The sequence below is a fragment of the Theobroma cacao genome, chromosome 2, assembly GCF_000208745.1.
Source record: "Theobroma cacao cultivar B97-61/B2 chromosome 2, Criollo_cocoa_genome_V2, whole genome shotgun sequence".
NCBI lineage: Eukaryota > Viridiplantae > Streptophyta > Magnoliopsida > Malvales > Malvaceae > Theobroma > Theobroma cacao.
The window spans coordinates 2,396,813-2,421,437 of NC_030851.1; the positions used below are offsets into that span (position 1 = coordinate 2,396,813).

General features: G+C 36.0%; 2 protein-coding genes and 2 long non-coding RNA genes across 4 annotated transcripts; 3 read left to right on the forward strand and 1 right to left on the reverse strand.

Annotated features, from left to right (window-relative positions):
- Positions 112-2,441, forward strand: LOC18607421 (uncharacterized protein ycf39). The gene is made up of 8 exons (XM_007041589.2): positions 112-346; positions 423-661; positions 746-844; positions 928-1,122; positions 1,322-1,414; positions 1,522-1,617; positions 1,852-1,992; positions 2,128-2,441. The coding sequence occupies exons 1-8, from the start codon at positions 199-201 to the stop codon at positions 2,302-2,304; spliced, it is 1,188 nt and encodes a 395-aa protein (XP_007041651.2). The 5' UTR covers positions 112-198; the 3' UTR covers positions 2,305-2,441.
- On the reverse strand, positions 2,555-6,517 carry LOC18607422. The gene is made up of 3 exons (XR_001926663.1): positions 5,752-6,517; positions 4,722-4,911; positions 2,555-3,281 (listed from the first exon to the last, which is right to left on the reverse strand). It is a non-coding gene; the product is annotated as an uncharacterized LOC18607422 (long non-coding RNA).
- On the forward strand, positions 6,782-8,534 carry LOC18607423. The gene is made up of 2 exons (XR_001926664.1): positions 6,782-8,122; positions 8,222-8,534. It is a non-coding gene; the product is annotated as an uncharacterized LOC18607423 (long non-coding RNA).
- Positions 17,424-22,894, forward strand: LOC18607424. Its single transcript, XM_018116023.1, has 4 exons — positions 17,424-19,008; positions 19,199-19,410; positions 19,935-20,158; positions 21,373-22,894. The coding sequence occupies exons 1-4, from the start codon at positions 17,724-17,726 to the stop codon at positions 22,112-22,114; spliced, it is 2,463 nt and encodes an 820-aa protein (XP_017971512.1). The 5' UTR covers positions 17,424-17,723; the 3' UTR covers positions 22,115-22,894.

Genomic DNA, 24,625 nt, shown 5'->3' on the forward strand with positions numbered 1-24,625 from the left:
TAGACCCGCGGGCTTAGCTAGCCGCACGTCAACCAGAAAGTATACGTGGCATGAATCGTAATCCAGTTCAATGAACGACGTGGCAAGATTAACATCCATTGTTTTCCTTCTCTCTCTGCCTGTTAACGATGCAGAAAGAGAGAGAAAAAGGCCGGGCGGGGTGGGTAAGCAAGAAATACACACACGCAGCAAGTGGCAATGGCGTTGAGACTTCCCACTCAGCTAGCGACACGTGGCACATTCCACCACCACAACCACACCAAAACCACCACCTGCACCTCGCTGTCATGGCGGCGGGTACTATCACCGGACGATCGACTCCCCTCTTCCACCTCGCTCGCCACCAGTAAGCTCTCAATTTTGTGCTTTGCTTCAAACAAAAGTTTCCATCTCAGTTATTCTTTGTTTTGGTTCCCGGACAGAGAAATCGCACGTGCAACAATTGGTAACGTGCAGTGCTAGTGGAGCTGCTCAGGCAGTGAATTTGGCTCCAGGGACTCCCGTAAGACCGACAAGCATACTAGTGGTTGGTGCCACGGGGACTCTAGGAAGACAAATCGTGAGACGCGCACTCGATGAAGGGTACGATGTAAGGTGCCTTGTCAGACCAAGACCCACTCCTGCCGACTTCCTCCGTGACTGGGGCGCAACTGTTGTCAACGTAAATCTTAATTTACCAAAATTTACGGGTTTTAGCCTCTTTAAATATTTGCCCCTTTGATGCTTATATTCATTTTTTGAGCAGGCAGACCTTACTAAACCAGAGACAATACCTGCAACATTGGTTGGTATCCATACAGTTATCGATTGTGCTACGGGCCGTCCAGAAGAGCCCATCAAAACGGTATGATTGAATAATCATGGTGAAATTTTGCTTTGTTCTGCTTTGGCTTTGTTCGAATTGTCTAATGTATGTGTTCTGTTTAGGTAGATTGGGAAGGAAAAGTTGCTCTTATACAATGTGCAAAAGCAATGGGGATTCAGAAATATGTATTCTATTCTATTCACAATTGTGATAAGCATCCTGAAGTTCCATTGATGGAGATCAAATATTGCACTGAAAAGTTCCTTCAGGACTCTGGCTTAAACCACGTCATAATCCGGTTATGCGGTTTCATGCAAGTAAATGTCATCTACAACTCAATCTCTATTGTTTTTTTGGCTTCTTGTTCATCTTGACACTGTAACAGTAAATAAGGTTGTAAAATCATAGGAAAAAAGTTTCTATGCTTTAAAATGAACATGATTGCCTGGAAGAACCAGTAAAATTGAATTAATTGTGTTGCCGTATTTGTTTAATGCTTGTTGCCAATTTGTCCAGGGGCTCATTGGGCAATATGCAGTACCTATACTGGAAGAGAAGTCTGTGTGGGGGACAGATGCTCCAACGAGAATCGCTTACATGGATACACAGGTTATACATGCATAAATTGCTTCCCAGTTGGGTTTCATAAATATGGTAGAATACTTGTTATTGATTATGGAATTTGGGTACTTAATTGTGTTTTCTTTTGGTTTTAGGATATAGCTCGATTGACATTTATAGCTTTACGCAATGAGAACATTAATGGCAAGCTTCTCACATTCGCTGGTCCTCGTGCTTGGACAACCCAAGAGGTATATAAAATCTTTCACCTCTGTTAATGACCGACATGCTGTTTCACACTTTTACACTCTTTAGTGGAATGTTTGAACTTTCTCATCATCAATCTCTTGACATCTTTTTGACTTCTTAGTGTTACTATCTTGCCATTCCTAGAAGAACTTGAGAATAGCTGTGATTTAAGTGTTGGCTTACTGCCCTTTGACAAAGGCCATTGATTAAATGCGTGTAAAATTTCTTTATTTTAGGTGATAGCATTGTGTGAGAGACTCGCAGGGCAAGATGCAAATGTTACCATAGTTCCAGTTTCCATCTTAAGATTTACTCGCCAGCTGACTCGATTTTTCGAATGGACAAATGATGTCGCTGATAGATTGGCATTTTCAGAGGTAATGCACGATTATTTTCTCTTCGACTCATTTCAGTCATGCTTTCTGTAGTGGTATGCTGATATTTAATAGTTACGCTTCTCATCATCATGCTCCAGAGAATTGTCAAGAGTACTAATGTCATGCACGTTTCAGGTTCTTACAAGTGACACTGTTTTCTCGGCTCCAATGACAGAGACTTATAGTCTTCTTGGTGTCGATTCAAAAGATATAGTCACACTGGAAACGTATCTTCAGGATTACTTCACAAACATTTTGAAGAAACTGAAAGACATCAAAGCACAATCAAAGCAAACTGACATCTTTTTTTGATGGAAGACCTACTTGTAAGTACTCTGTAACTTGTGTTTTATTATTTATAGACAAGATACAAACAAGAGCTGAAACCAATGCAAGGTATTCGGATTTTCACTCGGATTTCCTATATTCTCACATTTCCTTTTTCTCAAGAGTCACTTATCCTTTTTCCTATTGTAACTGTTACTCATTAGCAAGTTGTAATTTGGGAATTGCTAAGGCTATAGATAGTCAGGCCATTCATTTAAAAAATAAATATAAAAAATTGCACAAAAGAAAAGTGGAAATTAACTTTAAAAGGGGCAAAAACCTTTACATTCTCTTCAACAAGATCTCACGGCACGGCAGTTTTGCGCCACCAACTTGAATGTGAGAGGGGTGCTTTCAAAGTTTACAGAGAAAAGTGAAAGTGATTGCTAGGAGTTGCATCTCTGATTAAGTAAAAAAAAAAAACATATCTATCAAAGTAAAACCTACTGCTCAAATTGAAGCAACACAGCATCAATAACTTGTTGTGCAGTCTAACACTCACCTTCTAACACAACAAGTTTTATGACTGCTTCGAGTTCATCCGCAAATGAATTTAAGTAGAAGCAACATAGCATTAATAACTTTGTTGTGCAGTCTAACACTCACCTTCTAACACAACAAGTTTTGTGGCTGCTTCGAGTTCATCCGCAAATGAATTTAAGAAGAAGCAACAGAGCATCAATAAATTGTTGTGCAGTCTAACACTTACCTTACCTTCTAACACAATAAGTTTTAGAGCTGCTTTGAGTTCATCCACAAGTGAATTTAAGTAGAGGTGTCTCAAATAATGTAATCATCTCCTGCCACGGCTATAGAATTGTTGACTGAAGTAAAAAAAATTTACCAGTAAACAAAACAGAACACATTAATAAGTAATTGTTACCTCCAGCAATGACACCAGTGCCTCCAACAATTTCTGCAGCTTTATATCCAACATATTTTCCATATAAGTTTGGAGCTACCTACAGTTGAGTGAAGATTAGGTGAAACTCACAAAAAATTAGCATTGGAACCCTAATCATGAGTTTCTTTCAAACAAGCATAAAACAATAATATAAACCTAAATCATGCAATTCTAATTAATCAATCATCAAACCATGGAATAAAACATAATTTAAACATAATGAAAAAGAATTCAAAATTAAAAATAAACATAAAAATCAAACGAATAATATTTCAAGCAAAAAAAGTCCATAAAAATCCTAATAGACTTCAACAAACATAAATAGCATGATTTAAACCAAAATCAAACATAAATAACAAAACCAGAACATATAACACACTAAAAAACTGAATAAAAGATGCAAAAACAGGAGGAAACAGCTTCAATGTTTAGTTACTGTTTCCTTTTAAGACATAAATAAATCTAAAAAAAAAAACTCACTACCCAATCACTAAAGGACCTGTGATGAACAAGACAGTCCAAAACAGAGGATTCAACAAGTCCAACCAGACCACTCATAAAAATGAAAGAGTCAATCAACAATCAAAACCAGCCCCTAAAACACAGTGAAAAGTGCAGCGAACCAATCAAGAACTACAGACAAACTCAATGCAGAATCTGAAGAAAGCAGGATCAAACAGAAAAGTCCTGCGCAGAAGACTTGTCCGCAGCACAAGGACCAAAATGTGAGCAAGGCTGAAGACACCAGTCCTGGAAAACAGAATTCTCACTCTAAGGAAACAACCAAAACGCCAACCCAGATGAGCACCTGAGGTTGCCACCCTGACAAATGGACACAAAAAGCCGATCCACACCCCAAGCACCCAGCAGATCATCCTGCAGAACCCTTCAGAAATGTGGAAGACCCCCTGCAGGAACTTCAAGTTCCCCCTCTCCTGTAAGAGCAGAACTCCCCTTCCCCAACAAAGTTCTCCTACCACCAAAAGAGGCCGCCCCAAAGCACAACTGCCCAACCCTCATCCAGAAATTCAATTTCCATCAAGCCCTCACAAAGCCCCACATCTCAGCACTTAAGCTGCATTTCATTTCATAAAGAAAGGAACAAAAGAAGGAAGGCATACCCTCACTATGCACAAAGCTGCAGTAGACAAAAATGCTGCAGCATCAAAGGGATTAGAGAACAAAAGCAACATCAAAAAGCCTGTCGGCCAAGCAGCCAAAAAATAAAAAAAAAGAGAAGAAAAAATGCTGCTGGGAATCACTATACAACATGGACAAAATTCATATACAAAGCGAATCAGGAACCAGTATCATCAACAAAAGTCAAATCAACCTTCAACAAGCAAAACGAGCAACCAAAAGTCAAGATCATGCAAAAGTAAATTAAGCCATACCATCGTGAATCCACAGAAAATCAGCAGCTCCAAACACCAAACCGAGCTCATAAAACATGTAATTAAATTAATGAAAACCTAAAATTTTTAAAAAATTCACATACCAGAACATCAAATATCTCTAGATTGAAGTGAAGCTGCATAAGACACTTCTCTGGAATAATTTCCTCGTATCCAATGTTTGGATACTTCGATACCGCTTTTCGGCAACTTTCTAAAAACAACCAATCATTGCAGAAGGGCTTATAAACCGAAGTAACCTTCCTTCGGTTGTTTAGCACAGCTGATGCAAACCTGATGCAAATGCATAGTTTAACACAAGAAACAGTTAATTAGCAATAAAAAATTCTTTCAATTTTTCATAAAACAATGCAATTCATTCCTGGAGGTAACTCCAAATTTATACGGAAAATATGTTGCATATAGAGCCGCAGAAATTGAAAAATTGAAAGATTTTTGTTCATGACACCCTACCTCCAACAATTTCCACTGCTCTATATGCAACATATTTTCCATATACATTTGGAGTTACCGACAATTGAATGAAGATTAGGCGAAACAGTCAACATACTGGAATGCAACATAAAAGAAAGTTACAAGAATATATTTTTTTATTTGATGCAATGCAATTGTGTAAATTTCTAAACACGTATTTTGTTACCCTTTATAAAAATACATGAAAAAAAGAGCAAGGAATATAGTAAGAAGACATAAGCAATCAAGACAGATTGTCAAAATCTGGAACAGGTGACATATTTACCAACAAGGACAGTTTGCAATTAATGAATATAAGACTAGTTTTTCCATAAAAACTAACAATTCCATATTAAAAGATGGAACTATAAGAAATTTTTTTAAAAATTCACATACAAGGTGCATCAACAGTATGCAATTAATGAATAGACCACTAAATTTTTTCCATAAAAACTAACAAATTCATGTTATAAGATGGAAATATAAGAAAATTTTTTAAAAATTCACATAGAAGGTGCATCAACAGTTTGCAATTAATGAATATACAACTAATTTTTTGCGATCCGATCAAGACAAATTTTTGTTAGCGCAAAAGACAACTAAATTAGCAATGATTTAACATTTTTGTACAAAAAAGAAATTCAAACATATAATTAGTACCTTAAGCCACCGGTCAGCACAATCTACTTTTAGATGCCGGGTTGGTCAGCACAATCTACTTTTAAAGTCCGGATTAGTCCACTTGGAGTAGTTCCTGCTATCCACTTTTCAACTCTCTTATAACGTAATCTACTCTTATCATTCTTCTTCCTGTTCATCCCCAAATACTTGGAACCCTCATTTGACCAAAAATGTCTACTTCATCACGCATATCCTTAAGCCCTGGTTTTTGGCATTATGAGAGTTTTCAGAAGAGAGAAAGATGTGCGTCATACGTGGACATTTTCAGTCAATTAGGGTTTGTAAACTCTGAGCATGAGACCGTAGAACCTTCTTATTCCTCTGGAAGTGAAAATTTTGAAAAAAAACAGAAAAAACAGTTGGGCCAGCAAGGAGAGAGACCACCGAAGAAAATATCCTAAAAAATTCCACCGCCAGGACAAGGGAAAGCTTGACATTGACGGGTTTTGAGTTGGGTTTTCACGGCGCTTTGGGGTGATTGCTTGGTTAGGGTTTTCAGCAAAAAGGGAAAAATTTCTAGGGATTTAAACTGCGTCTTGTGCCGCTGGCGGGGAAACCTCCTCAACAAGCACCAAAACTGTGCGTTCCAGCTGGAAGAGGAAAGCAGCGGAGCGGGCCTAACACGGCCCACCATACCCTAATTAAATCAAACCCTGCTATGGTCTGAGAATATCTCAGCCCTGGACCAACCAGTTAGCATGGAAAACATATTCTGTAGCCCAGCCTATCAAATCCTGCTATGGGCTTCTACGCCTTTGGGCTGAGGCTTTTAAATTCTACCAAGCCCAAAACCCACACAATTCTTCTTTCTTCCATTACATAACTGTCCTGATTTCTGATTTGCTGTCTAAAATAAAGGTGGAACCAATATTTCAGTTCTCATATTTGAACACCAGTATGAAGTTATAAGAGCCACTAAATAACTATACTAAGATCTTACTATATTTGTATGACTTGTAATTTATATTATAGAAAACTTAAGATAAAAGTTTTTGTTGAAAAATTTAGTGACATAAATTTTTTGTTCTCATTTGATGTGTCTTTTGTTGTTTATGTTGATTTCTTGGCTGGATTTGGTTTTCATGGAATGATAATTAATAAGAGATTTTAGCCATAAAGAAAAAAGTGAGAGCTCTTGCAGGTGGTTGAGGCAGTGATTGAGAAGCCTCTCCCCTCTTCTCCATTAGGGTTAAAAAGAAAAAAGGTCGGGAGCAATGATTGCAATGGTGGGTCTCTGTTTTGCCCTTTTGGATGTCAGGAGGTGGGCCATTTTCAAACAAACCAAAACAGTCTCTATTTCCATCACTTAGCCCCTCATTGAAGCATTGGGTTTGGGCCCCAATTTTTACATCTGAATTCCACTTCTAAGATGCTACTTCAAGATTAAAAGTTAAAAAGTATGGAAAAAAAGAAAGAAAACAAAAATTGATGTTGGTATGATTTAAATGATTTATAGTTTCAATATATGATGGTAGAATTGCCTTTTATTTTGTCAATATATGAGGGCCAACAAATTGTTCTGCCAAGTGGAAGACAAAGGCCACTAATGTGAAGAGAGAGAGAGGGCCAATCATGAATGCAATGTGCTAATGTATCTATCTATCACAATCAAAATTATTACTTCCAACATTATGAAAACTTTGATTGAAATCAATTTTTTTCCTTTTGGGTTTGCTCCAATTTGTACTGAAAACTTGAATAATATAGGGATCATAGAATAGTGATTGAGCAGCAGGGGTTAGTGTATTATTTGAAAATTAATCTAAAAGATGGTAGGTTGGAATTATTATTTTAGTTTCTTCCTCCTATTCATCAATGTCAACTCATGCGTGTATAACAAACGACAAACAAAATGTGGAATTGGGTCTTTTCTCGTCTTTTTGCCTGGTCTTATCCATGGCTTTTCCTTTTCTTTTTGGAATTTTGGGGGGTTGAATCAGTGGCATGAAATTCGTTTCCCCTCCTGCTCTGCTATTATTGCCTGCCTTTTCTTCGTTTTGACAGGCTCAGATATCTCGAGATTGATTCATATGAATTTTCCCAAGTTCCTAAACATACAAAAAAAGAAGAAAAACCCAGCATTTCCATGGATGCCTTGAGTCGTTTTCTTCATGAAAGGAGTGTAGTAATATCTTCTTCATGGAGGCTAACATGGATCCATTTCAAAGGGTTTTCCTCTGCAGGGCTTACCTTGTCTTTGACTTTGGGTAGGTGATCAGATTTGGAACTACAAGTAACGAGGTATGGCAGATTCCAAAGCCCTTCACTGACTCGGCATGATTTGGATATATGTAGACTTCGTACCTATCATTCACATGCAAAAGAGAGAAAAAATATGAAGACAAACTTGGTAAATCCCCCATCCTCGAAATACGTATAAAATGCCAGAAAAAACCCACTATCTCTAACATGGGAATTGTCTCTTGACAAAGTACTTGTGTCGTTGCAGTATCGGACCCTGATTGATTCAATCCAAGGAGGGGAGCTTTTGCATCAAAATTATCATCATCTTCATCACATCCTCTTACCATTTATTACTAGAACTAGTTCTTGTTTTTGTTTTCCTTCTTAAAAATAGATAAAAAGAAAGAGAATTTGGATTCTGATGGGCTCTCAACTTTCCCATATTCCTATAAGATCATCATGATTAAAATTCCCTCACCATTCTGTTCCCTGGAAGAAAAGGGAATCCTCCCTCAGTCCTCACAGGGATTCTATGCACACAAAGTCTTGAATACACTTTTGGCTTTTTGAGAAACAAATTGGTAGGACAGCGTGCATATCCTCATTTCTGATTCTGGACTTCAATCATGCTTTTCCTTTTTTCCTTCACTAATTTAATCAAAGATATAACACTACTTCTACAGAGAAAAGCAAACCCAATATAAATAAGGAGAAGAAAATGCACAGTTAGTTGGAAATTTAAACCTAACATGCACAGCTTTTTTTTCAATGGAAATCCATCCCTTACAGTCCTATGCTGGTATTCCATATATAGATACACCGGCTCTACTCCTTTATGGGAAAAAAGGTATTCTCCTGAAGGAGTGATGAAGGGGGTAAACGTTAAGCTGCATCTTTGCAGTGGCATATGAGCATGCTCAGCGACTGTATGCATGTCCAAGTTGGTATCATCCTTCTCCATTCTGAATGGGATTTTTGGATTTTGTTAAAAATACTCTTTTGTTTCCTTTGATGTTTTTTAATATAAATTGTAGAGTGAAGACCCAAAAATGGAAAAAAGAAAAAAAAAACAAAAGAAAAATTCATTATGACTTGTAATTTGAAAATTGCTAAGGCTACAGATGAGATATTCATTTAAAAAATAAATATAAAAAATAATAAAAAAGATAAATAAAAATTAACCATAAAATTGACAAAAACCTTGTACTCTTTTCAACAAGATCTCATGGCATGGCAGTTTTGCACCACCAACTTGAATGTGAGAGAGGGATGTCTTCAAAGTTTTACAGAGAAAACAAGTGAAAGTGATTGTTAGGAGTCCCATCTCTGACTCACTTTTCTACGAGCATAGGTAGCTTTTACTTAATAAAAGATACTATCAGATTTCTGCTTAGTTTTACTTTCTCACATGGTTGCTACCCTTATGGAGGAGGACCCTCCTTTCTTACAATGTACCACATGTGTCAACTCTGCCTCCCCAACTACATGACTAAACCCAGCATGCAGTAAAAAATTCTCAGTAATTTCATTAATAGAGAAGGGGAGATTTCTGCAGAGCAGGGTGAATTCAACCCTTTGAATTGTCACTCTGGAGGTCTAGTTTGCTAAGATGTGATGTATATACCTACTGTCTAAGCAGTAAAGTTAAAAGGGTATGGCATTCTTTAAAGGAGGTTCAATGTCTTTTCAATTTCAAATCTAAAATGGGAAAATTTTTATTAAAATTCACAATTTGTTTTGGGTAGGGTAAATAAATAAAATGTTTTCTTCCCACATCATAATAAATAAAAAGATCATAAAAAATTTATAAACATAGATGCTGCATAACTTATTAAATTAATTCTTTTAAAAAAAGGGTAATGATTTGTGGTAAGAAAAGATGACATGGACAATTGAAATTTTTTTAAGAATATCTAAGATAGAAGATAATTGCAAGTATATAGTCATGATTATGTTTATTTATGAACCCTAATCTATGATTAGGGTAAGGAAACGGTGGAAAGCTGTGTGTTGGTGAATAATACCTTCCTACAATTGCTTATTAAACTTGAGCCTTTTGTCTTGTAGTTGATGCAGAATAATTCTCATCATCAACATCATGCTGCATTTGGATTTCCTACAGACAATTCGGGAAGTTGGCTTCCACTTTTTCATGTGATAGGGCACGTGAAGTGTCCAATTTTGTACATACCAAAACACAGGTGGGCAGCTGAGCTTTGGCCTCTGGAAAAGGACCTTATTATACTATGATTTTCTTCTCCCCTTTTTCGCTTTCTTCCACCTTATTCTTCCAGTTTACTTCCTAGTAAAAGTTGGTAACTATGAATATGATGAATACCCTTCAATGTTTTATATTATTTGGATCGTATTTGACTAATCAATAAATGCATATCTTCAACTATTTAAAAAACGATAGAAGAATTTTATTTTCGTAATGGTAAAATGCATAAATATATTAAACACTCCAACTTCCGAGAATCGTACTTTTTACCAATTCTCTATTACTTCTATATTATATGTGATGGGAAGAACTGTGAAGAACATCAATGTGAAGACCGTGATCGTTGAATTTTAAAACCATTTATGCTTTTAATAAAGCTATAAAACACAACCTTGAGAGTAGCACGTGGATTGTGACGATAGAAATTAGATGGATTATAAATAAGATACGTAGTCAGCTATCTATAGTCTCACATTGCAACTGTCCTTGGTGGGAATAGAGTGGCAACATGCCAGACTTGCAAAGTACGTGGCTTTGCACTGTGATTGCACATGATGGCTAGCATTATTTTGTTGGAAACCATAGTCCTCCATTTCGACCCTTCTTTTGACGAGAAGATGCTCAAGAATCTGGAAAAATGAAGCACGTATCCATCCCTAAATAATACATTAAAAGCAAAGCTTATTTTGGCTAAATTCTTAATTAGTGTTAGGGCTGAGCTTTGATGATCTTGTACAGAACAGGGAGCATGTAGTTACTATATGCACCTAACTTTTTTAGCTAAAATGTTGGTCACGTGTCATTGTATTATGGACCAATAATAATGCTAGCTCAGTGGTGACCCATTGGATTCCTTTTTAGAATGATACAGTTAATATAGTCTTGCTTCATTCACCCCCCCACCCTAGAGAAACAGAAAGAGAATAAATGGGGTATTGGTGGATTAGGGTTATTCAAAAAGACTGGTTTTAGGTCCTTATAGACCAGGAGACTACAAAAATTGGTTAAATCATATCAAATAACTATATCTGCGTAATTAAAATATAACGTTTTATTGTGTAATTCAAAATTTTCATATAACAGGTTTAAAAAAAATGATTATCGTTGGTGTGTGCACGAATAGTTTAGCACACACATGTTGTATAGTGAATTAACGTAATTATATTAACATGGAGGGAAAAAAAGAGAAAATCAAGACTGAGATTGACCATGGGGTATAGTTTGTGCAAGAAGAATGTAGAATTCTAGAAATGCATCCCTAGAAGTTTTATATAAAGTCTTGTGAGAACAAGACAATGTGGTTTATGATTGGGTTTAGCCATAAAAAAATACCAAATTTCACTTGCATCTCTAAGTCAAGTGATTGGCAGCTTGAGCATCAAGCTGCATGAAACCAAAATTCCTTTTTGCTGGATATGTCAAGGATGTTTGCCAACTCATTTCGCAGCCAGGAATTGCTCCAAAGTCCCATCAATGTGTAGATGCTGCCATTGGTGCAATGAACTCCTATACCTTGTTTAATTAATACTAGTAGTAATAATTTTACTTTACAGTACTCATTCTTCCATTTAAATATTGCCAGCTCTGGACATTATGGACAAATTAAAATTTGTTTTTGAAGAGACTGAAACGGCCCTATTTTTCAACTAAGAAAATCATCAAGACCTGCTTCTGTGCCTCCCAGTCAGGCCTAATATATAATTGCATAATTATGATCCCAAAATTTACTTGGCATTGGATGATGCCTGTCCCTTAGTCAAATAATTGTTCTTTCTCAAATTTTGCACCATGTAATTATGAAATTTGAATGCTTACCCTTCACCAATATTTACACCTTAATAATTGACACATTGAGTCAGTTTTGTGCTGAACAATTTGGAAAATATATGTATTTCATTCATAAATCAACCTGCTTGTTGGTACTTGTGAAGGTATTTCAATTATTTTTTTTATAAAATATTTTAATTAAAATAAAATTTTAAAATATAAATATACACACACACGTATGTATATATTTATATGTATAAATGATTTAAATTGAATTAACAGGATGATTATTTAAATAATTATTTATATATTTAATTTAAATTTTATTAATTATGTACTTAAGCTCAAAATCAATTTCATCCACATCTTACCATGACTAGTAACGGCAATAAACAGTTAAAATTGTGGTCGTAAATACAATAAATAAATTAGTTTTTTTTTTTTTATGAAAAGGGTGAAAAGGACATGGGATGATAGCATTAAATTAAGCAATCATGGCTTTTGACCCCCCAATGCTGTTCAGTAACTCTCTGCCAATTCAAAGTGGGGACCAAAGAATTCAATTTCATGGAATAACCTCAGCTTCAGGTGACTCGATAAAGCTCTTGCCTGCCTTCTTTCTCTTTTTTTTTTTACCCTGCCCGTGGTTATTATAGCCCAATCACATGGGGCTGGGGGTTCATGAATCCTGTCAGTGAAATCAACTCTCGAAAGGATATCTGATAAACAGATTGAGCAATTATAGCTTTTACACCAATTTTTTTTTTTTACCAACATAATTTCTTCATCAATCTTGTAGAAAACAACCCAAGAATTTTGTGTATGTGTCATGTGTGTGTGTGTGTTGTTGGCTGTGCTGCATGTATTTCTCTTTCTTTCTTTATTTCCCAGGAGCAAATCTGCTTTATGTTTCTGCCATTGTGGTCCAACTTGTTAATGTTCCTTTACATCAATGCCACCACCTATAATATTATTGAAGGTGATTAACTATCAAGGGGACATTGATTTCATAAATAATGGGATCCAGATCCCAAAAAGATACAGCAACTTAAAAGAATGAACTGATACTACTAAACTATTTCCATCACTTCAGTGATCCCCCATACCCAACGCTTCATTCTCCTCTCTAAAATTCACGCACTCAAAAGAAAGTCATTTCGCAGGCAAGGACCAATAACAGTATCAGCAATACAAGAGCGAGGAAAAGTCATTTTGCAGGCAAGAACTTGTCACCATTTCCAGGGTCATACAGGAAAATTGTGCTTCCTTTCTGATAAAGTGAAGAGAATTTAAGCTAGCTAGTAAATTGGGTTAGTAGATTAACCACTCTCGCCTAAGGTGAAATTACTTGGTGCTTAAGGCTTTAGAAATAAAAGCTCTTTAGTGCTCAACAACTCTTAGCCTAGCCTAGCTTCCTTCCTTTTCTTATATGACTCAAATTTTTGCCTAACACTTTAGAGTAGGCCAATAGGAAATGAAGTAACCCAGTGAACGTACAAAGTAGCACTTAGGTGCTAAGGTTTCAATTTAACACCACCAATTGTCATTGACATGGACATGATCATCAGATAAATTCCCCCTGCCCCTTGTTTGTTGGCAAAAATAGTGAACTTGCTCTTTCTCATTAGCCAAAGGGCAAACCCCTTTTGATTAAATATTTCAGGATCCTCTAGCTTCATTTCTAGTTCCTTTTCTTTCTTTCCATTATTTGAGAATATAATTGGGTGGCATTGGGAACCCTTTTCTATCTTTTGTTTCAAAGTTACCATTGATCCTAAATTTGAACCCAAAGTATATAATCTTTGACTAAATTGGATGGTTATAATTTTTAATTAAATACAAAATTTATCATCATTAGTGAATTGAGTTACGTATTAGAAAAGATATTCGATTCATTTCAACCTACAGGTGAATTTTATATGTGTATAGGATAAAAAAAACAAATAATGAAAAAGAGTCGAATCTTGAGAAAGTAATATCTCGAAGTTAAATTAAATGAAAGAATAGTTGTGCCTTTCACCAAACAAAGTGCATGAATAATCACTATTCTAATCCTAGAACATCTATGATTAGGAAAGGAAAATATTATCACTTACCACTAAAAGACTATAATAATATGTAATCATAGATCAAGATGATAATTTAAGCAAAGATATTTAATCAAATTGGGGAGGGAGGCCATTGATTTACAGGTCATTGGACCGAAAAAAAAAATAATATGCCATGTGCCACCACCCTACACATCCTTTCTAATTTTTCTTTATTCGACAAATTATTTTAATTAATATGGTCACTTTTAAAGAGGAAATAAATAAATAATATTGTATTTGAAGCCCAACTACGTGTAATTATATACTAATAATATTCCAAATTGAGGCAGATTTGTGCATGGGCATACTAGGTCAATCTCATGGCCACACACTTTCTTCTCTATTTTTCTTTGATTTTTACTCACCAATCAAACCCTTCCCCCACGTGCACACTCATGGGCTGGAATTCTGAATATTCCAAAAGGAAATAGGTGTTAGACTTCGTGTGGCCTGTGTTTGTTTATCTTTGAATGTTGTTCCTTGTGGCAGCCTTGGCTTACCCTTGCCATGGTCGTGCCTACTACTTTAATATATGTTCCTCAGTCATGCCATGCCGCAACCTTTTTTCACAGCAAAATTCTAAGGTGAAGAGTTCAACATTTTTGTGGGTGCATCAAGACAGTACTCCTAGAAACATAAATCGAACATTCTATTACATATCTTATGAATTTCATATCCGACATTTTATATATTTAAATTTAATATTGATATATACTTTCTTTGTAACGCGAGATTGAATTTGTTTTTTTTTAGTAAAACAAAACAGTAAAAGACGAGTTGAGATTGGAAAGGTGAAGAAGGTTGGTGGAATTTGTGGGTTAGCTTCATGGTAAAGATACATTGAGGAAAGGAAATTGTCCAAAGGGTTTCCATCTTGATGGTGAAGTAGGAGGAATAGGGAGAAGCAAGCATGGGGCAGAGAGGGCATAACACACTGATTCAACACGTCGCCTAACGCCTTACCTTACAATCTTATGTATTTTTATATACATTGAAACAATGAAGATTCGAGAGAAGACCGTCAATGGTTCGATTGCGACTTTAGCAAACCTTTGACATCTTCATTCCAATCTCTCTTTTCTTATATATTTTAATGTTGTACCTCCTGCTTACTCATGACCTTTATTTGACTAAATTGCCCATGTAATTTGACAGATATTACCCTTCTTTTAATTTGATAAATATTATCCATTAACAGGGTGACAATTATGAAATTTAGTGTATTAATAATGCACAATATATGTATCAACAGTGTATTAAATATGAACCTTTAGTAAAATCAGATTGTTTTTTCCGACTCATTTCTCTTGGTTTTCTTTTTTGGTATTGAATTTCTCTAGTTGGGTTTTCTATTATAGTTGCATTTTTTTTCCTTTGTTTCTTTGTATGTTGTTAATGTTTGCCTTTTCAAGTATGTTTAGAAAATTAAATGGTTAGGCTACCAATGTGACATTGGGTAGATGAATTGGATATTTTGAACATATAATTAGGTGTTCATTAAATGTAGGAATGAAAAAAAAAAATTAAAATGCCTTGAATCTGCCAAAGATTGCCTTAGCAAATTGGTTTCTTCTTCTGCTGTGCAAAGTTTATGAAATTCTGATTGTCATCAAGTACAAGCACAATGCCACAAGGCCCATTCAATAATTTGGGAAATTCTTTGTTATATGGTCCCCCAATCTTCTTTTCACCTTTATCTCTACCCTTTCCTTCCTTGAGGTGTTTTTGGCTCTCACCTCTTGCTTTCCCTTTTCTCTCTCTAACCTATGGTATGATTCACTTAGTAACTTTTATTAGAAATTATTATGTAAATGTACTAAAAAAAATTGAATTTTTCATTGAAATTGAGAATAACTGAAATTGTCATAATCCACACTAACTTATAATAAGATATTATTTTATTTAACTCAATGAAGTTTAACGATTTTATCCCACAAAAAATATTTTATAAATTAAAAATAATGTGAACATTTAAATACTTAATTTCACTCTGATTCATAATAGATGTAAAATTCATTATTCTTTTATGAAACTATGACAAAGGTAATTCATTGTTTAGAGAATAGTGTTGGCCATGCAACTTTCTTTCACATCCTTACAGTTAAGTAACTGTAATTGATCATGTGCATAGTATTAGTGTCAAGTCATCACTCAAACCCAAAATTTTTTGATAATGTTTAATCACAAGATTTGAATTATTTATAGCCAACATTTGGTAGCTTTGTCTTTCTCTTTTCTCCTTTGTAAACTACAAGGATAAACAATGAGAATCTAACTTGAGTAAAAGCTACCAAAATGTTCCCTTCATGGGGATGACTGCTCTCATCTTTCACCAGAAGAAATCCCCCAGTTTAAAGCCAAAAAATAAAATAATAATAATAATAATAATTGAACCAATTTTTAGGAGTTTTGGTCCTATTTTAATCTGATTTAACTGAAATAAAACCTTTTAAGAAATGGGGTGGAATATATACTGAGTGGGGGGGGGCTGGAGTCCACCAAAGCTGAATAAATTACGATATCCAAAAAAGTGCAATTTCTTTTACTGATAAAAAAATAGAGATAGAAATTTTGTTGACCCTTCCCCACAAATGCTATGACCCATCCACCATAGCAGAATGTTATTGCAGATTAGAAATATGAGATAATTCTCATCCCACCCAAACCCCTCTCTCCAACCGAATCCATTTCCCCATTTTGTCAATTCTCTATTCTAAATCAAGATTGCCTTTGCTAAAAGGATTCAAATTCAGTATGGTTTCTTTAGTAAAATGGGATACTTTTGAACTACTTTTTGATTTCAGAAACCACTTGCCAGTAGCAAGGTTTTGTTGAATTTCCAAGCAAAAAAGAGTATTTAGATCATTACTGTTTGTTTCAAAAAATTAATTTAATAAAGTGTTTAATGTAACAGGTCATTTTCTCCTCTAAAAGGATTTTTAAAAATTATAATGAAGTGTATATTTTTTAATGATTAACTCATATTGTTTTATTTTTTAAAAATTTATTTAAGTAAAAAAATTGAATTAAGAGGGTATTTATGGAAGATTAGAAGTGATAAAAAGATTGGGGAAAAATAACGTCTTGATTTTTCAAGGCGGCTGCAGGCGTCAAAGTTTCCGTCAAACCAAACACCTCTTCCACGTCTCACCCTTTTTCTGCTTTAACACCGGTCCAAGCCCTGAATACTCAAAACGGAAAAAGCAATAAATTTTCTTTTTTTTTTCCCAGAATATGAAACAATTTTTCTTTTTTTATGATTATGGTGTGCTAACTAACGAAACCAACAATTTAAAAAAGTATAAAAATAATAAAAAAGAAAAGAAATTTGTGTCTGATGTTAAAAGGTGAAAATGGAGGAAGAAAGAGAAAATTCTTTTTATTTTAATTTTTAGATCACTAATACGCTCCAGCAGTGTACACCGACGCACAAGGCAAGCGCGGTTGAGAAGAGTGTCTCTTTCTTTCTACTTTCTCTTTCTGCTACAACCCGACGACACACTCCGCGCTGGCAAAGATTCCCTCTTTGTCTTCCTTTGCTTTGCTTTCCTCTTCTTTCTTGCTGCAAATCTAAAGTTTTCCTGGGAAACAATCACGATAATCATGTTTTTTGTTTTCTTCAGCTAAATCAGACACTAAACCTTGTTGGGTCTTTTTCTTTTTTTTTTTTTTTTTTGTGGGTGGGAGTTATGGGATGTTCTAGTTCTAAGCTAGATGATCTTCCGGCAGTTGCTCTTTGTCGGGAAAGATGTACTTTTCTAGATGAAGCGATTCAGCAACGTTTTGCTTTAGCTGAAGCTCACGTAGCTTACACAGCTTCTTTGAAGTTATTTGGTCAGTCTTTAAATGCTTTCGTCGAGCATGATTTTGGAGCTTCTTCAGGGGCGTTGCCTCCTTCACCTCCGTCGCCTAATAAACTCAAAAGCAAAGCAGTGGATCCAGTTGAAGTCGGGTCAAGTTCACCCAAAAAAGGTGTTATTTCTCACCACCATGCCCATTCGAATTCTGGGTCTCATCTTCACTTCCAGTCAGATTCAGACGAAGATGACTCTGGCGGGTCTTTGCACCATTCAGATCATTCTTCTCCTTTGCACGAAGCAGGGGGTGGTCATATAGACTATATGCACCCAAATTATCCCAATTACGAAGCTCTTGAAACTGGATCTTTTCAAGGTGGATTTATGCATATGAATTTTATGAAGAAGCAACCAACGCCGTCTGTCGTTTATGAGCAAAGGCCTATGAATCCAGACACAGTTTATATGGGCGAATCTTCATCTTCTTATTTTCCTAACTCTTATGCTAGTAATAATAATCCTAGTTCTAGTTCGTACCCTTATACGGGTTACCAAAATTACGGTGGTTTTAATAATTATTCTTCTTACTCGGCGCCTGGTTATGAGTCTTCACTGCAACCGTCATCGACGGCGGCGGGGTCGTCCTCGAAACAGCCGCCGCCTCCACCTTCACCTCCGAGAGCCTCAGCTTGGGATTTCTTGAACCCTTTCGAGAGTTTTGAGAACTTATATCGTCCATATACGCCGAGTAGGGATTCGAGGGAGGTGAGAGAAGAGGAAGGGATTCCTGATTTGGAAGATGAGGATTATCAACATGAAGTGGTTAAAGAAGTGCACGGGGATCAGAAATTTGTTGATAGCGGAGGATATTTGAAGTCCCCAGTTGAAGATAAGGATGGGAAAGTTGTTAGTAGTGAAGCAGAGGCTTCGCTTTATCAGACCAGGCCGAGTGTTGGGATGGAAAATGATGGGGTGGAATATGAGGTTCATGTGGTGGAGAAAAAAGTTGTGGATGATGAGAGGCCTGCGGAGCGTGGTAACGGGTCGCGAGGCGCTCCGAGGGATGTTTTTGAGGTGGTTAGAGAGATACAGGTTCAGTTTGTGAGAGCTTCCGAGTCAGGGAGTGAAATCGCCAAGTTGCTTGAGGTGGGAACGCTTCCTTATCAGCGCAAACATGGTAAGGATTTTCATTCTTTTTTCACAGGATTATTGTGTTATTGATTTCCTTTAGCTTGATCTGTAAGAATTTTGTGAATATACATCTTCCGTGGATTGGAAAGCACTGATTTTTGCTTTGTAGCTTGATTAGATTTTGTTTTCTCGAACAGTAATACTAACAGGGGGTTTTTGGGATCTTTGTCAAACAGTTTCCAAGATGTTGCATGTAGTTACTCCTTCATTATCCGTAGTATCATCTCAGCCATCTACTTCTAAGACTGCTGAGTCTTCATCTTCGGCTGACAACACCGATCCAGCTTTTCTAGACTTTAAGGAAGAATTGGCTAGGAAACCCAGAAACCTTTCCTCTACTTTGCAGAAGTTGTATCTTTGGGAAAAGAAGCTCTACAATGAAGTGAAGGTATATTGTGTCTTCATGATGTATTGCCTGTTGTTGAACGTGGTACCTGTTTCTGCCCAACCCTATAAGCATTTGCTCTTTAAAATTTTGAGATTCATGATTATCTCAGAATGTCGCATGAACACTTGATTTTTGGCTATTAGTCTTGGTTTTACATTTGGTTCCCTCTTCTCAGTATATAGTAATAGAGTCTGTTTGATTATCTTTAATTATTACCTACCTATGTTTTAGTTTAATTTGGATTTTATCTCTTTAAGGAACTGTTTCTATGAGTGCTCTGAGATATTTGCCTTTGAAGGGTTTCATGTCGTTGCATTTTATGCTCTTTCATGGATAACATGATAGTAGTTTGTATTTTAAGTTATGTTGCTTTCTGCACCCTCTTAGGAATACCTTGTGGTTGACTTGGTTTTCTGGAGGCATTACAATGGTATAGTTATGCCCTGGATTAAGAGCACTTGGGCATTTTCTCTTAGTAGGTTCACAACCTTTCGGATGTTTAAGTAGATTCCAATATTATGCAGGCTGAGGAGAAGATGCGAGTAACTTACGACGGGAAATGCCGCAAGTTGAAGCGACTAGATGATAGGGGTGCTGAAGCTAACAAAGTTGATTCAACCCGGAATGTAATTAGGAGCCTGTCCACAAAGATAAGAATTGCATTTCAAGTTGTTGACAAGATATCTGTTACAATTAATAAGATCAGGGATGAGGACCTATGGCCACTGCTCAATGAGCTGATTGAAGGGTATTATTTCTGCTTGTTTAACTCTTTGCATTTTCCTATCTCATTCTGCATTGTCTGCTTAATTGCTCTTTAGCCTGAACTTCTTAAATGAGTATTTTGCTTTTAGCTGGCATAATTCTTCTTACCTTTGGCCTTGCCAGGAGATTGTGTTGAATTGATTTCTTTGATGAGCATCTTTAATCAGAGTTTTGTTGCTGTCTTTATTGGTTGCATAACAGCATTGCTTTGGCATTTTTATTAGTTATTTTTTTATAGGAATCTCGTCCTGCTGGTTATTATATAGATGTGCATTGTAGCTTGGAACAGTGTACGGTCAAGAGTGATAAGTGTGGATGTCAATGAAGGATTGGAAGTTCTGAAAAGCCTGTGCCATAAGCTTTATTAAGCCAAAAATACAAAATAGCAATTGATTACAATTAAGTCTTCAAATTGCATCATTTTGCTGTGTCTGTTTTGCCTGAAGTTGAAGACAAATAGTTGAACTAGTTAAATGTACATTGAGTGATAATATGCTTCAAAGAAGTCCTTTGTTGCTGTGCTTGGGATCGATGATTTGAGATAGTGTATTTGATTTGGTCTGTAATGTACCTAGTGCTATTAAATGTAGTCAATATATTAAATAAAAAAATGACTCAAATGGCTATGTATTTGATTTATGATAGTATATACCAGAGAGTGAGTTTGAAAGCGACTTGTCATCTTTGTATTTCAAATGCACCTTCCTTATCATATAAATAGGTATGTGAGACTTACTAAAGTTTCACATCATGTGTAGATGCATTAGCACCATTTACATGAGAAAAATGCACTTCTATGAGATCTAGTTCACAAGTATAATCTGGGAAGTTTTCAGTTGGAATGGATAATGACGATATTGGCTATATGTTAATAAATTGCTGTTGAAGGACATTATAATAAATATTGGTTATAAGTTGTTAATGTGTAGCATATAAATTGCTGAGAAGTAAGGCAGACCTTCATTGGCTGAATGATTTCTTTAGATACTGATGTCAATTACTTTCCAATTGAATATCTTGCATGCTTTTTATTTGCTTTTGTTAATTTGATAGTTCATTATTTTTCATGGTTCTCATTTCGTTGATTGTACTAAATTTGCAATTTTTTTGTCATTTCTAAACCCACTTTAATAATCATTTGCAGTTATCCTTTCTACATTTGTTTTATGTGGTTTCCTTGTATTCTTTTTTCCCCAGGTTAAACAGAATGTGGAAATGTATGCTTGAATGCCATCGTAGTCAGTGTCAGGTCATTAGAGAAGCCAAAAATTTAGGTTCCATTGGATCTGGAAAAAAGCTCAGTGATGATCATCTTAAAGCCACATTGCAGCTTGAGCATGAACTTATTAGTTGGACTATAAGATTTTCTAGTTGGATAGGTGCCCAGAAGGGTTTTGTCAGGGCTTTGAATAATTGGCTTCTGAAATGTCTTTACTATGAGCCTGAAATGACAGATGATGGAATAGCTCCCTTCTCACCCAGTAGAGTAGGTGCACCCACCATATTTGTAATATGTAATCAGTGGTCACAAGCAATGGATAGGATATCTGAAAGGGAGGTGGTCGACTCTATGCGCATTTTCGCCATGAGTGTGTTCCAGCTATGGGAACAAGATAAGTCTGAAATGCATCGGAGAATGATGGCCAATAAAGATTTGGAGAGAAGGGCAAGGAATTTGGATAGAGAGGATCAAAAGTTACAGAAAGAGATCCAAGCATTGGATAAGAAAATTGTTTTGGTCTCTGGAGATGGTAGTAGTCTCTTGGTAGCTGGACATGTTGTGTATCCGAGTGAGACTAGTAACAGTAGTTTGCAGGGGAGCTTGGAACGCATTTTTGTGGCAATGGAAAGGTTCAGTGCTGAGTCCTCGAAAGCCTACGAGGAGCTTTTGCAACGTGTTAAAGAAAGGATTGCTCAAGAGCATGAGAGAGTTTCATAGGGCTGTAAAGTGTGATGAAATTACGGGATCCCGTTTGCATTGATGATCTAGTTTACAGTATGCTGTCTATTGCCCTGTGATAAATGAAACTAAGTGGTGGGTTAGACGAGTGTTGTAACGGACAACTTGGCTGGTTGTGTCTGTTAGGGAAGACTTGGTTACAAGTAGGATGATGGGGAGAATAAGATGGAAGCAGGCCTTAAGCATGGTTAATGTTTGAGGAGATAATTCATCATCTGCCTGTGACAAGAATATTTCCAGATGGGCTATGATGCATAAGTGGAGATCAGGAGGGGCAATTTGCTATGTATTGCGAATTGCGAAGCCTTTCAACTGTCAAGCTTGTCAAGTGCCCGAGACATCGAATTTGCATTTGCTCATGGGGGTGGGAACGAACTATTCATGGTGTCTAAAATCTCTCTCTAAGCGAAACTCAATTGTTTTATGTCAAATAGTTGGCATCATGCACCAGCCAAAATCTGGCATGCTTCTGCAAACAAAATCACCCAATGCGGCCAAAACCATTGGAGTAAGCAGATTCTCCATCAGTTTTGCATGATTTCAGAGTTTTAGATTTCGGTTTGTGAGCATTTTAGAGTGATGCAAATGACTGGAATGCCCACAAATCAAACGTTGTGTACTATATAATGAAATTTCTTTTCTATTTTGAATCAAATTACATCAATTTTTGTACAGAAGACAGCTTCGAAACCCTTGCTAATTCAAAGCAAACGTCAATAAAGGATGGTTTTATGACGAGCCAGATTAATTTTGTACCAACGATTTTGGCCTCAATTGCACATCCTACCCACCTTGTATCAGTAACTCTTACCGGTTACCAGTAACATCCCGAAACTGTTATCTTTCCTGGGGAGTCATTGATGAATGTAGTCCCGTGAAATGTTGAATAATGCAGTAGAAGATCCGAGGAATGATCATGATCTGGCTGATGTGATACTACACTCTGGTGCAAAAGCTTTGAAAAATAATTGTACCCAACTTGACAAAGTACAGCATTTGAGAGTACAGATTCAACGTTTGCTAGTATTTTTCTGTGGCAGCTGAAAAATATGCCTTTGTGGCTGTAGCTAAACAACTGTTATTGCCATGATTATTGCAGAAAAAAAGAAGAAAAATCCAAGACGATTACCCAAAAGATTCCACCCAGAAAGAAAATGATCTAACCTTGAATGCAACATTACTTTCACCTTCTGTTTTTCTTGTTTAAAGACACATGTACCCATAGATTAGGATCATCTGACTTGGTATTTCTTCCTCAGTTTCAAGGAGTGGATCATTCTTGAAATTGCCAAAAAATATACTTGAAACATCAATTTCTATCTATCAAGAACTTGGATTTAACCTTTATAGAATCTTATGTTGGTTGCTAAATCAATTAACGTTGTGATTTTCTGCAATTTCCTTTCTTTTTTTTTTTTACCGACTTATTGGTTCTATTTTTGTAGCACGAGGAAGAGTAACATTACCCCTAACTGATATTCGACCCTGCCCCATTCTTTCTGATAGTCCAACTCAAAAGCATACAACATTGAACCCACCTTCATCCTTTATAATCAGAAAGCTGGTGCTGTTGACCCCAAAGCCAAAGAGCTTTAGCAGTTTTCATTTAAATAAAAGCTTTAATTTAAAATTATTAATGCGTATGATGTTAGTGTCGTGTCAAACACTTAAAAGAAGAAGATGATGAGATGTTGTAAATTCAATCTTAAAAGATTTATACGTGTGAACGTTGTATATCTCATCAAGTTAATTTTTAAATAAAAAAGATAATGATTTCGTGATAAAATGATTTAAAAACAAATTTAAACTAAACTTGGTCAACTTTAAATACTTGTAAAGAGAGCAAATAGACAAGATACGTCAATTTCACTTGAACAAATAAAAAGATTTTAAAAACTTTATAAATGTATGAAAATTTCCAAATAATAGGTATTCAATGAGAAAAATGAATGCCAAATAGAAGCTTTACATTTATGAAAAAAGCCGTAAGAGTACATCATTTTTTAAAATTCAAGAATTGAAGGTATGCATCCTTCACAATCATACACTACTCACTACCCAGAGAAAATGAAGCAGCAAAACAACCAACACCCATCTCAATATCATATTTTATATTTCCAAATGTCATAAACAAATTTGGTCACAGCACATTGGAGCACTTTTGTCTTTGGTCCTTGCCTTTGACAGATCTGTATGAACTGTTGTTTTAATTATTTTTGTTAAGTTCTTGACTTTGGGTTTTAATAGAACTACTATATTTCTCTGACAAATATGCTGGTTATTGTTTAATCCCAATTTGGCTGCCTGGTTGGTCTAGAAGAAACTGAAAGAAGGGCATGGTGGCCCCATAAATAGACAAACCTTGTAATCTCTGAGATCTCAAAGATGGTTACTGTTCCCATGCCTAACCATGAATGGGATTGCTGTTTCATACCATTTTGCTAGTCTTTCACCCAGCTGGAACCCAAAAAAAAAAAAAGAAAGGAAATT